Source organism: Stigmatopora nigra, chromosome 1 (assembly GCF_051989575.1).
Source record: "Stigmatopora nigra isolate UIUO_SnigA chromosome 1, RoL_Snig_1.1, whole genome shotgun sequence".
Lineage (NCBI taxonomy): Eukaryota > Metazoa > Chordata > Actinopteri > Syngnathiformes > Syngnathidae > Stigmatopora > Stigmatopora nigra.
Window position 1 is genome coordinate 6,614,115 of NC_135508.1, and position 12,917 is coordinate 6,627,031.

Consider the following 12,917-nt stretch of genomic DNA (forward strand, 5'->3'; position numbering starts at 1 on the left):
TTTTGCCATTAATATGTACATCAGTGCCATTAAAACTGTTTGTGGATAAATCAGCATCGATAATGTAAAAGTTATAGATAAGCAGTAGTATTGCATTGCAGTTATTTATGTAGCACTTTGATAAAATCCTGCTTCTCAGATTAGTTTTCCCACGCTACACTTTTTACTTTTACATCATACTAACTCAGTTTGAGTGGTTAGCACATCGGCCTCACAGCTCTGGTGTCCTGGGTTCAAATCCAGGCATCTTCACCTGTTTGGAGTTTGCATGTTCTTCCTGGGGCTGGGCAGGTTTTCTCCGGTTACTCTGGTTTCCTCCCACATTCCAAAGAAATGCATGATATGCTGATTGGACACTCTAAATTACCTCTAGATATGAGTGTGAGAGTGAATGGTTGGTTGTACGTCTCCTCGTGCCCTGTGATTGGCTGGCCACTGATTCAGGGTGTCCCCTTCCTCTGGCCTGATGTCAGCTGGGATAGGCTCCAGCACCCCCCTCAACCCTATTGAGGATAAAGCGGTTCAGAGATTGAATGAATGAATGAAAAAATTAGTTTAATTCCAGTCATTTTAGAGAAGTGTTAACAACCCTGCTAACTTAGAAAATGACAATTGATGGTGCGTGTGCTGAATTAGAAACAAAAAATCGTCAGATTATATGCAAAATTTAAAAAAAAAAACCCTCATTAAGGTGGCACTTGGAGAGCTAACTACAGTAAAATAATAATAAAAAATATTTAGCGACGGCTCGTTGTTTTCGGAGTTCAACTCGTCTAGTCTGACGTATGCCAAACTTCCGGAAGTACTGACGTGTTCAGTTTAGCTCGGGTGTCTATCTGAAGTCGAGCCGGGTAGTGACACAGCGGCTATATCAGGTAAGAAAATACTACTTTTGGACGTTTACGCCCCGTTTATAGAGACGTAGTAGTGGCACACGGGAGTGATATTACGCTGAAGTGTTTTTTCTGTCACAATTCATTCAAAAATAATTTCGTAGTGCCGATAATAGCGTAGAGGTTTTAGATTGTCCATCAGCTAGCAGTGCACAAGCCATGTACCGGAAGTGAGTTGTCACATCGAATGTTTTGTAGGGATTTGTAGTCAAACGTTTTCAATGGGAATATGTATAGAAACTGGAGTAATGTTTTCCAAGAACTACCTTCCCACTGATGGCTTGTAAAGTGACCAGTCCGTGGGAAATGTAGTTTTTGTTGTATTTTAAAACGGTAGCGGCAAATAATTAAACGTTTTTTGAAAACTACATCACCCACTGGCTCGTTAATTTAGGCCGAAGGTTGATGGCTAGTTAGCCAGTTCCCGTGGTCATTCGGAAGCTAACGTGAGTAACTGAACACATGATCGCTTGACGGCAAATTTTCGTATTTGTGCTACGTTTTCCTCATGCAATTGTATTGCTGACTGGTTTGAACGTCTATGCAACGTTTTTCCAAAGGCTTTTCTTAACATGCTTGCTAAATCTTTTGCTTTCTGTTCTGTCGGCATTTCTGAGCTGATGTTATCGTGAACAACGTCAATCGCCCCGCATTGATTTGGGTGACTGGTAGTACATTAAATTCAACACAAAGAGTGCACTTGAAATCGTTGTTTCATTTAACTATTTTGAATACACATATATGCATATAAATATAATTTCTCTTCGACGTAACCGGAATAAATGGTCATTTATAGCTGATGCTAATATTACTAATGCACAACGTCGATTTTGGATACTATTTTCCAAATTCTTTTGTGTTGAATGTAAAATATATCCTTTTATGCACGTATACTAACTATAAACCTCGTTGTAAGATACATTTAAACGAAAGTAAAAAAAAAATATTCTACCAGCCTAGAATTCAATGTACATACAACTTTATTCTTCAAATATTGTAGAACACCCAACATGCATTTTTTATCAAATTCAATAGGAATAAAATAGGATATAAAAGAATATAATTCATAAAAAATATGCATTCACATGTAAAGAGTATTTTTATGTTAAATGTTCTGCTTGTATAATTCAAAAAGCTGTAAAAGCAGATAAGTATTGTTTAAAAAGATTGATTGCAGATATTTATGGTTTCTTTTTTCGTGAACTAATTCTATTATTTATTTATTTTTACTTTTACTCGTCCACCCAATAACTATTGTTAGAATCATGTAGATTGACCCTGAGATGATTTTGAAATATATTTTTTTATTGACTAATGCACTCTCTAGAATAAAGCTTTAATTCTTTGAAAAATATATTACTTTATGTGCTGGCTCGATGTTGAAAACAGGTGAGCCTATAATTATTTGTTATTAATATACAATTTTTTTCTACTCGTACCTCTAGAATGTCAGAAGGGGACAGTGTTGGGGAGTCAATCCATGGAAAACAATCTATAATCGCTGCCTTTTTCACTCGGACTGGACAGGTAACATCTTTTTATCATTGTGTCCATAAGGAATAGTATTAATTTAGAATTAAGAATATTATATATGAATATGTTGAGGTATTTGGAATTATTATACTAAATTTTATACAATATCTCTTCCAGTTGCAATGCTCCTTGTTTTATTCAAAATCTCTGCCTCAAAGGTTACCATATTTTTTCGTTTAATATACCCGGGTATATTAAATGGCAACATTTCAGGCATTATTTGGCGTAGGGATACATCATCACTTTCACCAACTATGATTGGCTAGTGATAGAGTGGACTAGCCAGAGCTACCAAACTGTATCTGGAGCGTGCTACACAAGCAAATATATTGTTGTATATAGTGTTGATTTAAAATACAGTACATTTTCTCAGATTTTAAAAGCCATTATTGTTTTGTCTCACGTGTAACAGATTTACCAGTCATGGCTAGACAAATCAACACCATACTCTGCATTCCGATGGGGCTCCACTCTTCTACTCACCGCGCTATACATGATCAGAGTGTACATACTACAGGTGAGGTCTACTTTTCTGCATGTATTTGTAAATGGCAGATGGAATTTGTGATGTTACTTACATAAAAACTATTTAAATAGCGGACTGGAGACGACCTAGATTTTGGTAAATAATCCAAAGAATTACCACAGAACAAACTTGACATGTTGCATTGGTCACACAATATGTATAAACTATTGGCAAATGTTCTTTTTAGAAACAAATGTTAACATTGACTCCCCTTCATTTCTTTAGATTTTTTGTTATTTAGGAAACGCCATTGTTTTATTGCTATCTGTAAAATATGTCCCAGCAAAAGAAAAGCCTTGGATTGATTTCCACTACTTTGCAGGGTTGGTATATAGTCACATATGCCCTGGGAATCTATCATCTGAACCTGTTCATTGCTTTTCTATCTCCAAAAGTGGATCCATCACTCCTTGACGAAGGTAAATTCTACCAAGTTTGCTTTTTGTTTTTGCTTTGTGGTTTAGTCAGATTTATTGCGGAGTCTCTGTCTAATTTCCAGTGCTGGGTAGAATGCATTACAATTTTTTTGGTGTACTTTTACAATCGAATGCAGTGGAAAAATGCGGCACTTCCTTTTTAAAGGCATCCCTAAAAGTTTTGTGTACATTCTTATCTCAAAAGACTATTTGTTTAAATTTTTATTTGTGTTTGTATTAATGTAAGTTTCTAAATGGATTTAACAATTTACCATCCTGCCTTTGCTGTAGATGAGGGCCCTGCCCTTCCTACCAAGCAGAATGAAGAGTTCCGTCCTTTCATTCGGAGGCTGCCCGAGTTCAAATTCTGGTAAATTCTTCCCATGCTCCATTCACAGATTAAGATGAGTGGTTAGCGTGTCACCCTCACAGTTCTGAGATTTGAGGGTTCGATCCTAGGTCCGGACCTCCCGGTGTGGAGTTTGCATGTTCTCCCCCGGACGTGTGGGGGTTTTCTTCGGGTACTCCGGTTTTCATTGTTCTATGGTTCTTATTGTCACACCGAGACAACCCACAGATATTTATGATATACCCCCCACCCCCTGAAATAGATATATGGAAATTTGTTTTTAATGTGATTATTGTCACATTGTGTCCTGAGCAGAAAACAATACAGTGTTCTCCCGCTACTTCGCGGTTCAGCTATCGCGGACTCAGAGCTTCGCAGATTTTTTTGGGGGAAAAAATAATACAAATATTACATTGAAACAACATATTTTGCAGGTTTTTTTTGTTATAACATGAATTTCACTCTCTCTACCCGTATTCTGTATGGTTTACTGTATACAGGGGGATAAAAAATAAATTAATTAATTTAAAAAAAATTGGAATTAAATTCAAATTAAGCATTTTTGAAGGGGAATCCCTACTTCGCAAAAATGCACTTATCGCGGGTGGTCCCGGTCCCCATTAACCGCGATAAGCGAGGGAACACTGTTCTATAAAGTGAGCTTCTTGGTAAAAAAATAAATCAATTTGACACCGTTTTCGTTCAAATGAAAAATGTCCACATATAAACTCTTACTAAAGAATAAATAAATGTTATGCCAATGTAGTGTTGATAACACTCAGTAGAATTAACTTTAGTAGAATTGATACAACAGTTGATTGTTTCTAAATGATATATTTTTGGGTGGCAGGCATTCAGCAACAAAAGGCATTGTCATTGCCATGATTTGCACATTTTTTGAAGCCTTCAATGTGCCGGTGTTTTGGCCCATACTTGTCATGTACTTCATCATGCTCTTCTGCATCACCATGAAAAGGCAGATCAAGGTAAAGATACCAATTCATTCTGTCCCTGAAAGTTGTTTAGACTGCTACTTAAAGACTATTAAACCTACTGGCATGTTGATGACTAATTTTCTCTCTGCCCCGCCCCTTTTCTCTCTTTTTAGCATATGATCAAGTATAGATACTTACCATTCACACATGGGAAGAGGACATACAAAGGCAAGGAAGAAACAGGGAAACCTTTTGCAAGTTAAAAGTCCCACTTTTCATCCTATTTGTTTGAAATTTACCACTCACAGTGCAGGGGCTTAGATCATTTTGTGGTAAGGGGAGGGAGTTATATGACACAAATAAAATAAGAAAAGACTTGATTTTCGACATTTGAAAGTATTGAAAGAGAATATGAATGGCGCTGATCAAATAAGTCTTGAAGTGTTGCCTTTGTCTGCTAAGGATTGTGATAACCAGTCCTTTTTTTTTTAGATAATATGGCCAACGTTTGTTTCGAGTAGTTTTTGAGATCTGGTGCTGCCCTATGCCTTTTGAAAGCCTACTTGTATTGTTATGTACAGGTTACCACAAAATATAAATTAAATGAATTAAAAATATCTGCTACAAATCATTTGATAAATAAGCCGGCCCATGTTAAACATGTTCTAAATAAAATCCCATGAGCAATTTGTTTGTTTCATGTGATATTGGTCGTTAGTGTCATTTAAAAGCATACATAAAAATAGCAAGAGCTTTTTAGTTGGAGATACTGAAATGTAATCCTACTCTGAAGTTGATCAGTTAACTTTTTTAGGTAAAATTTGCATTTGTTGCATTTCATTGAAACACGAATTGATGAAAATCTTTAACTTATGTTAAAAGACTCGCCTATGTCTTTGGATACAGGTCACCAAAACAATTAGGAACGCTAGTCACACTTAAACAAAATTTAAAAAAAAAACGCTAGTCACACTTAAATAGAGTAAAAAACATTAGTCACACTTAAATACAATAAAAAAACGCTGGTCACACTTAAATAAAATAAAAAAACACTGGTCACACTTAAATAAAAAAAAAATAAATACGCTAATCACACTTAAATTAAAAAAATAAAATACGCTAGTCACACTTAAATTAAAAAAATAAAATACGCTAGTCACACTTAAATTAAAAAAATAAAATACGCTAGTCACACTTAAATTAAAAAAATAAAATACGCTAGTCACACTTAAATTAAAAAAATAAAATACGCTAGTCACACTTAAATTTAAAAAATAAAAAATGCTAGTTACACTTAAATTAAAGAAATAAAATACGCTAGTCACACTTAAAACGGCACTTTGAGGGCATTTTGCTTAAAATGGAAAGTTCATGGATTTGCTTTACCTTAAATTTCAACAAATGCAAGATAGCCTCTTCAAACAGGCCACCCAAATCCAGTTTCTAATGGGCTCCATTCGAAAGTGTTCTTTTTTTCTTTCTTTTGTTTTCAATGAGTACATTTTTGGGAGATGTAGAAAGAAGGAGGGTTGCCTTGTTTTTCACTTCACTGGGTAGCTTTAGGATGAAGTGAAATTTGAGGTTAGGACTAATGTGTTTAAGCCTCAGTGCCATTTATTAAAAATTTGTAGACAAGATATCGTACTCATGTATAACCTGTTTGTTCTTCATAAAAAAATGACAGTCATTCCATGCAAATTGTTCTTTCTTTTGCAGAGGAAACGTAAGAAAACTGAGATAGAGGGCTTTTATTGTGTCAAATGGATGAAGTGGGTGGCGATCACACTTTTTTTTTTTGTCTACCCCTGATGACTTTTTTTAATATTTTGTTTTTCAAACTCTTGGAAAAAATCTTGCTCTCACAGAACTCTGATCAACATTGTTTGTAAGGGAGCAAACATATTTCTTGTAAAAAGTTGTTTTCAAGGGGTTGTTGAAAAGATTTGTACATATATATATTATATCTTTAAATATGACATTTGAGATTTATTTTTGTTTTTTCCTCCCCCTTTAATCTCCATACAAATTTGTTAGTGTTTAAATAAATGTCATCTGAAATTGTAAAAAAAAAAAATTGGTTAATTGGGTTTATGAGTTCATGCATTCAATCTGTTTCTTATGTCTTGCATGTTATTGATTTCTTGTATAACTGTTCAAAACTTGTTTTTAATTAAGTGTATTTTTCCCCCCACTTTAAATGCTATTAAAAAAAATGTCTCTTGAAACAGTACCCACGCCATACTGCTATTTCAAATTATTATTTTTTTTGTTCTTTGGAGAATATCTGAGTTAAATGAATCCTTTAAAACCAGAAATTATGATATCATGATTGGTTATTATCTAGATATAGTGTTAAGCATTGGCAAATAGCAAAGATGGATGACTGTGTAAAGTTTTTAACAAAAATTGAAGTCTTCCCACAGTTTTTGGTTGTTTTTTATCAGATCGGAAAAACAGAAACTGCATTTTTTTTCACATTTCTGTGAATCAAACAGTAAAATAGGGAAACATCTTCCAAATAATTGAATTTTACTTTCCTGTCTAATGTTAAGAAACTAAAATAGATTGTTAACATGAGGGTCGAAACTACTTGCAAATCATTTGTTTTTGGTGCACACCACATTTGTATGTAAATATCCCGATGCCAACTGGTTGAATGAACATATTTGTGTTTGTGACCTCGTTTGTCCTTTTAAATTCTCCAACTTTCACCTGGGACTGCTTTTCCTGCTAATACAATATTGTGCTTGAAAATACGGAACATAATTCTACAATTGCAATTTTCACCCAAATTTCTTCAACTCTGTTTGTTTTTGCAGAAACTGCTATTATCTTGTTAAGTCTTCACCGCCTGTCCAGATTGTCTTTGCATACTGATTTGTAAATCCGTCACCCCTTACAAATATCCAGACCAATTTCAATCATGCATTCCAAATTGCAAGGAAATGTTCACAACATGTTTTGTTTTTCCTGCCCAATGGAAGCATCATGTTACTTTTTAAAAAGCAGGGAAGCACACACAGATCTTTCACTGCTTGGTCAATGTCAACCAAAAGAATGTGTTTTCTTTCCTCTCTGTATCTGATTGGATATTTTTTACCAGCATGGACATTGAGTCCATGCAATTCTCAGTTCAAACTCAATGGTGATTATTTGATCGGTGGACTTTTTGATATTCACCAAAGTAGCTCTGTTAGCCAAGAGAGACCAGAAGCCATTCACTGCTCTAGGTAAGTCCCTAAACAGAAGCCAAAAATTACAGCATTTTCACGACTATAAGGCGCACCCTCAATGAATGAATGTTTTTCCATATATAAGGCGCACTGTCTATTTTGGAGAAAATTTAAGACTTAAGTGCGCCTTATAGTCGTGAAAATACGGTACCTTTATTTGTGATGTACAGACATGATATGCAACACATTTAAATGAGACTTTATTACAGTGGTACTTTTCCAAAAATAATATTCAGTTCGATTGCTAATCCAGAGAAATTGATTTGTTTATTTTTATTTCAGTCAAACCTTCAGTCTTTCAAGTTATCGGAGGTTTCAGCTGATGAGATTCTCGGTGGAACAGATCAATAACTCCACAGAACTCTTGCCCAATGTGGCTTTGGGCTACAAGATATTTGACCATTGTTCAGTTTCACAGAATTTCCCAGGTGTTTTTGATCTTATTTCAGCCAATGGATTGATCAAACCTTGGAGTGAAGAAAAGCTAAATTTGTCTGCGGACTCCAAAGTTATAGGTGTGGTTGGCCCATACACAAGTACAGACGTCTTGACTGTAGCGCCACTCTTCTTGATGGATCTCATTCCACTGGTAACAGTTCTCAGTTTATACATTTTGACTTTTCGGATTTGCAGCAAAAATAACTTGTTTGGAGGTTTTCTGCATTCACACTGTAAATAGGGCTTCTTGCAAGGGAATACTGATTAGTGGAAGTAAAAGAGGTGCTCAGACGTTTGGTCACCGGTCAAATGGTGACAGAGAGTTCACTGTTGAAACCAGCTCTCAAAATTATATTCATCAGACAGAGTTTAATATCTAAGAGAGAGAGAGTTTAATATTTAAGTACTTTTTAATACCTAAGTACTGTTGAAACCAGCTCTCAAAATTATATTCACGAGAGAGAGTTTAATATCTAAATATCTACTGTTGATTCATGAGAGTTTAATATCAAAGTACTGTTGAAAACAGTAGATATTTCGATATTAAACTCATGAATATAATTTTGAGAGCTGGTTTCAACAGTACTTAGATATCAAACAGTACTTGGATATTAAACAGTACTTAGATATTAAACAATACTTAGATATTAAACAGTACTTAGATATTAAACAGTACTTGGAACTTAAACAGTACTTAGATATTAAACAGTACTTAGATATTAAACAGTACTTAGATATTAAACAGAACTTAGATATTAAACAGTACTTAGATATTAAACTCTCATGAATATAATTTTGAGAGCTGTTTTCAACTGTAAACTCTCTGTCACCATTTGACCGGCAACCAAAAGGTACCAAAAGACCGGCGACCAAACGGTCGCGGTAAAAGAAATCAGATAACAGTGATCATGGTTACTGCCATCTGAATTAAAAAACAGTCCATGCCATTAAATCTAGACTCTCCTCTATAACCTCCAACAGGTCAGCTATGGAGCCGCCAGCTCGGCCTTTTCTGAAAAAGCCAAATATTCCTCTTTCCTGCGGACTGTACATTCCAATAAAGCCATCATCAAAGTAATTGTTGCTATCATGGAACACTTCAAATGGCAATGGGTGGCCTTCCTGAACAGCAATGATGCTTATGGCAATGATGGCCTGGAACTCTTCAGAAGGATGATTAAGGAAACTGACATTTGTCTGGCCCTTGCCTTGCAGGTCAATCACATGTCAAATTATTCAGAAATGTTCCAGAAAATACAAGTACACAAAATAAAAACTATTGTTGTTTTTGCTCCCAAAATGCTGGCCGAGGCTCTTATTGAGTCAGCGGTGCGGTTGGGTGTCCAAGACAAGGTGTGGCTGGCTGTGGACACTTGGTCCTTAAATGAGAAGCTCCCAAAGATGAAAGACATTGAAAAGATTGGAACCGTACTGGGAGTGTCTCAGACAGTGTTGAAAATTCCCGGTTTTAGCGAATTTCTTCTCGCTTCCCAGAGCAAAAGCCATTGTGACAAAGTGGAGGAACTTCAATTTTGCAATCAGATTTGTAACTGCTCCAATCTTACAGTGCGGGATATCATCTCATTAGACCCATCATATTCTTTTTCAGTTTATTCGGCTGTATATGCTATTGCTCATGCTTTGCACAACGTTTTGAAATGTGAGAAACATACCTGTCAAAGGAATAATTCAGTCCTTCCGTACAAGGTGAGTGGCTTGTGTTCAAACCATTTGAACTGTATTCTTTCTAACATTTTGTTTTTAGGACTTTTGTTTAACATGAAATTGATTAATTTGGTGGCATTGTTTAGAACAGACATGGGCAAACTACGGCCCACGGGCCACATACGGCTCTTTAATCCTACCTGCCGACGTCCAAATGTTTTTTCGCCAAGATGGCGCCTTCACACGGAAGCCAGTGGCAGTAGCTCTGTCCACTCTTATTTGTTTTTTGTGTTTTACAGCACCTCTAACGTTTTTAAATTACATTTTAATATTTCTTAATACATTCCTTTTTACTATACTTTATACTTTTTTCTTTAATGATGAGTAATGAGTATGTTAATACTTCAGTTATTTTTTTCTGTTTATGTTTCATATGTACTGTTAACGGATGCACTTTTTTATATGTATCGTATCTTGTGCTGACCCGGCCCATCTGTCAAATTTTTAAAAGTCAATGTGGTCCCGGGGCTGAAAAGTTTGCCCACCCCTGCCTTAGAATGATTTTTAAATTGTGAGCTTTTAATATTAACATATTTTCCCTCTCAGGTTCTGGTGGAGCTAAAAAAGTCCAACTTTACTCTGTTGAACCAACACATTCACTTTGATGCTTATGGAGATCCCAAATTTGGATCTTATTCCATTGTTTCGTGGAAAAGGAATGGTCAAATAGAGGAGATCGGCTTGTACCAATTTCAGTCCTCGTTTAACTTTTTCATTGACGAGACCAAAATTCAGTGGCATGGAAACACTAAGGTAAACAATTTCCTCGTTTCTCATCACAGTTTAGTGGCAATCTTTCACATTACTTTGTATTTATAGTATAATTAATATGCCTCCAGAATGTAATACACTGAATATGGTTCATTTCCTTACATTTTTCAAAGTTACTGCACCCCTTGTCATGTGTAGGTGCCTACTTCACGATGCTCTGATGTATGCCCTGTTGGATTTGCAAAGAAGCAAGATGGAATTCACAAGTGCTGTTTCACCTGTGAAGAATGTCCTGCGGGAACCTACATCAACATCACAGGTTAGTCTCAAAGAAGGAACATTTCTTTTGTTATTTCAAAACATCCTCCTTTTACAAAGGTCGCTCTCTTTCCAGTTTTTCTCAGCAATGATTTAATATCAATGCAATAAATGTGCATTTGTCCATACTTAATAGCATCTTTAATTAATCATGTGACCTTCATTTTGACAAAATAAGTCGTTTAGTGTGTCGTATGTAGCCCAATGCTTAAACTTAGTCCCCCACCTCCGCCCTACTTTAGCAGTTCGACTGGATGGTCACTTAAAAGTTGCAATTGCGCACTACTCTTGTCTTCTCTGCGCAGCAGCAATCATATGTCGCGTAGTAAATAAAATCCAAACTTTTTCTTTTTTATTTTATTTTATACCCCTTTCCCCATGATGGCGCCGTTTACCCTGCAACCAGTGTCAGTCGCTCTGTACACTCTTATGTTTTTCGTGTTTTACAGCATGTTTTACATGAAAAATTAGAGGGAACATTGACATGCACCTGCTTATTGCAGTTGTAATACTGGTGTGCCCATAGCGAGCAATAATGATGTCACTCACAGCACTCAGGGAGGTTGTCTTTCTGCCCAGACCAACGAAAAATTAGAGGGAACATTAGTCCCAGTACCTTTTTTTTCTTGTATAAAACCCTTAGCCATATTTAAACTCAGGAACCAAGGTATTTTGTCTGCACTACAGAGAATGCATATACCTGTGTGGACTGTAAGGACACGGAGTGGTCTTCAGAAGCCAGTACATCATGCACCCTTCGAGATGTTGAGTACCTCTCATCTAAAGACCCTGGCTCTATATTCATCATTGCAGCCACCCTGCTCTTGTTGGCCCTGGTAGTCACCATCAGTGTCATCTTTGCCCTCAACTTCAACACGCCAGTTGTCAAGTCCGCTGGTGGCTACATGTGCTTCCTCATTTTGGCCTGCCACAGTCTGGGCAGCCTGAGCATTATCTTCTTTTTTGGCAAACCCTCCATTTCTGCATGTATCTTGCGTTTCTTTCCATATTCTTTGCTTTACTCCGTATGTCTTGCATGCTTTTTAGTGCGTGCGTTCCAGATTATTTGCATTTTTAAAATGGCCACTAAATTCCCCAAACTACACAGATGGTGGGTGAAATATCATGGGCAGTGGTTTGTTGTCGTGGGGGCTTTTACGATACAAAGTGCCCTGAATTTGATCGCTATTTCAGTTGCCACACCAATTCCGTACAATGATACCTTTTGGGCTCGAGACAAAATCATATTGAGCTGTTATTTAAGTGCAGAGGCAACCTCGGGTCCAATTCTGTTCTACATGTTTTTGTCCATCCTTTGTTTTATTTTCTCATACATGGGGAAGGACCTCCCTAAAAACTACAATGAAGCCAAAGCAATTACATTCTGCTTGCTCCTGATCGTCCTCACCTGGATTGTCTTTGGCACTATTTGGGTGTTGTACAAGGGCAAGTTTATTCAAGGTCTGCTTGCTTTGGCGGTGCTTTCCAACCTTTATGCTGTCCCCTTGTGGTATTTCCTTCCAAAATGTTACATTATCTTATTTCAACCTCATAAAAATACACCTCAGTACTTCCAAGGTTTAATCCAGAATTACACCAAAACAATTAGTCAGTAATGCTCTAGTTTTTTTATTATTTCAATGAAGAAGGGAATTTGTATTCCTTACCAATCTTCATTAAACCAATACAAATATAAAATAAAACCACAGTACATCACCATGTATAAATATCACACAAAGTATCCTGAAATAATAATCCTGTTCCAATGTACTAATACATTCAGAATTAGATAAATATATCTATTTGTAGTTTCTGATGGATTGCTGTTGTTTTCAAATAC

General features: G+C 36.1%; 2 protein-coding genes across 4 annotated transcripts; both read left to right on the forward strand.

The window, feature by feature from the left end:
* The first annotated feature begins 768 nt into the window (after nucleotides 1–768).
* rer1 (retention in endoplasmic reticulum sorting receptor 1) lies at nucleotides 769–7,444 on the forward strand. 3 transcript variants are annotated; one of them, XM_077728023.1, is made up of 8 exons: nucleotides 769–875; nucleotides 2,339–2,420; nucleotides 2,839–2,943; nucleotides 3,275–3,371; nucleotides 3,660–3,738; nucleotides 4,568–4,703; nucleotides 4,826–4,880; nucleotides 6,369–7,444. In XM_077728023.1, exons 2-8 carry the CDS (start codon nucleotides 2,340–2,342, stop codon nucleotides 6,377–6,379), a joined length of 564 nt encoding a protein of 187 aa, XP_077584149.1. In that variant the 5' UTR covers nucleotides 769–875; nucleotide 2,339; the 3' UTR covers nucleotides 6,380–7,444. The 3 variants fall into 3 exon arrangements, with proteins under 3 accessions (XP_077584149.1, XP_077584132.1, XP_077584140.1); XM_077728006.1 differs by lacking the exon at nucleotides 6,369–7,444 and having other exon boundaries at nucleotides 4,826–5,571; XM_077728014.1 differs by lacking the exons at nucleotides 769–875; nucleotides 6,369–7,444 and adding an exon at nucleotides 1,092–1,339 and having other exon boundaries at nucleotides 4,826–5,571.
* Nucleotides 7,445–7,694: 250 nt separating this feature from the next.
* Nucleotides 7,695–12,693, forward strand: tas1r2.2 (taste receptor, type 1, member 2, tandem duplicate 2). The gene is made up of 6 exons (XM_077727724.1): nucleotides 7,695–7,882; nucleotides 8,168–8,474; nucleotides 9,305–10,030; nucleotides 10,595–10,801; nucleotides 10,958–11,078; nucleotides 11,765–12,693. Exons 1-6 carry the CDS (start codon nucleotides 7,695–7,697, stop codon nucleotides 12,691–12,693), a joined length of 2,478 nt encoding a protein of 825 aa, XP_077583850.1.
* The last annotated feature ends 224 nt before the right edge of the window (nucleotides 12,694–12,917 follow it).

Bases quoted from the DNA above. Each gene is read 5' to 3' on its own strand.
- tas1r2.2 (XM_077727724.1), top strand. From the start codon at position 7,695: ATGTCAACCAAAAGAATGTGTTTTCTTTCCTCTCTGTATCTGATTGGA. The intron at 7,883-8,167 runs GTAAGTCCCTAA...TTTTTATTTCAG, and splicing joins GAAGCCATTCACTGCTCTAG to TCAAACCTTCAGTCTTTCAA. The intron at 10,031-10,594 runs GTGAGTGGCTTG...TTTCCCTCTCAG, and splicing joins ATTCAGTCCTTCCGTACAAG to GTTCTGGTGGAGCTAAAAAA.
- rer1 (XM_077728006.1), top strand. From the start codon at position 2,340: ATGTCAGAAGGGGACAGTGTTGGGGAGTCAATCCATGGAAAACAATCT. The intron at 2,421-2,838 runs GTAACATCTTTT...CACGTGTAACAG, and splicing joins TTTTCACTCGGACTGGACAG to ATTTACCAGTCATGGCTAGA. The intron at 3,372-3,659 runs GTAAATTCTACC...CCTTTGCTGTAG, and splicing joins TCCATCACTCCTTGACGAAG to ATGAGGGCCCTGCCCTTCCT.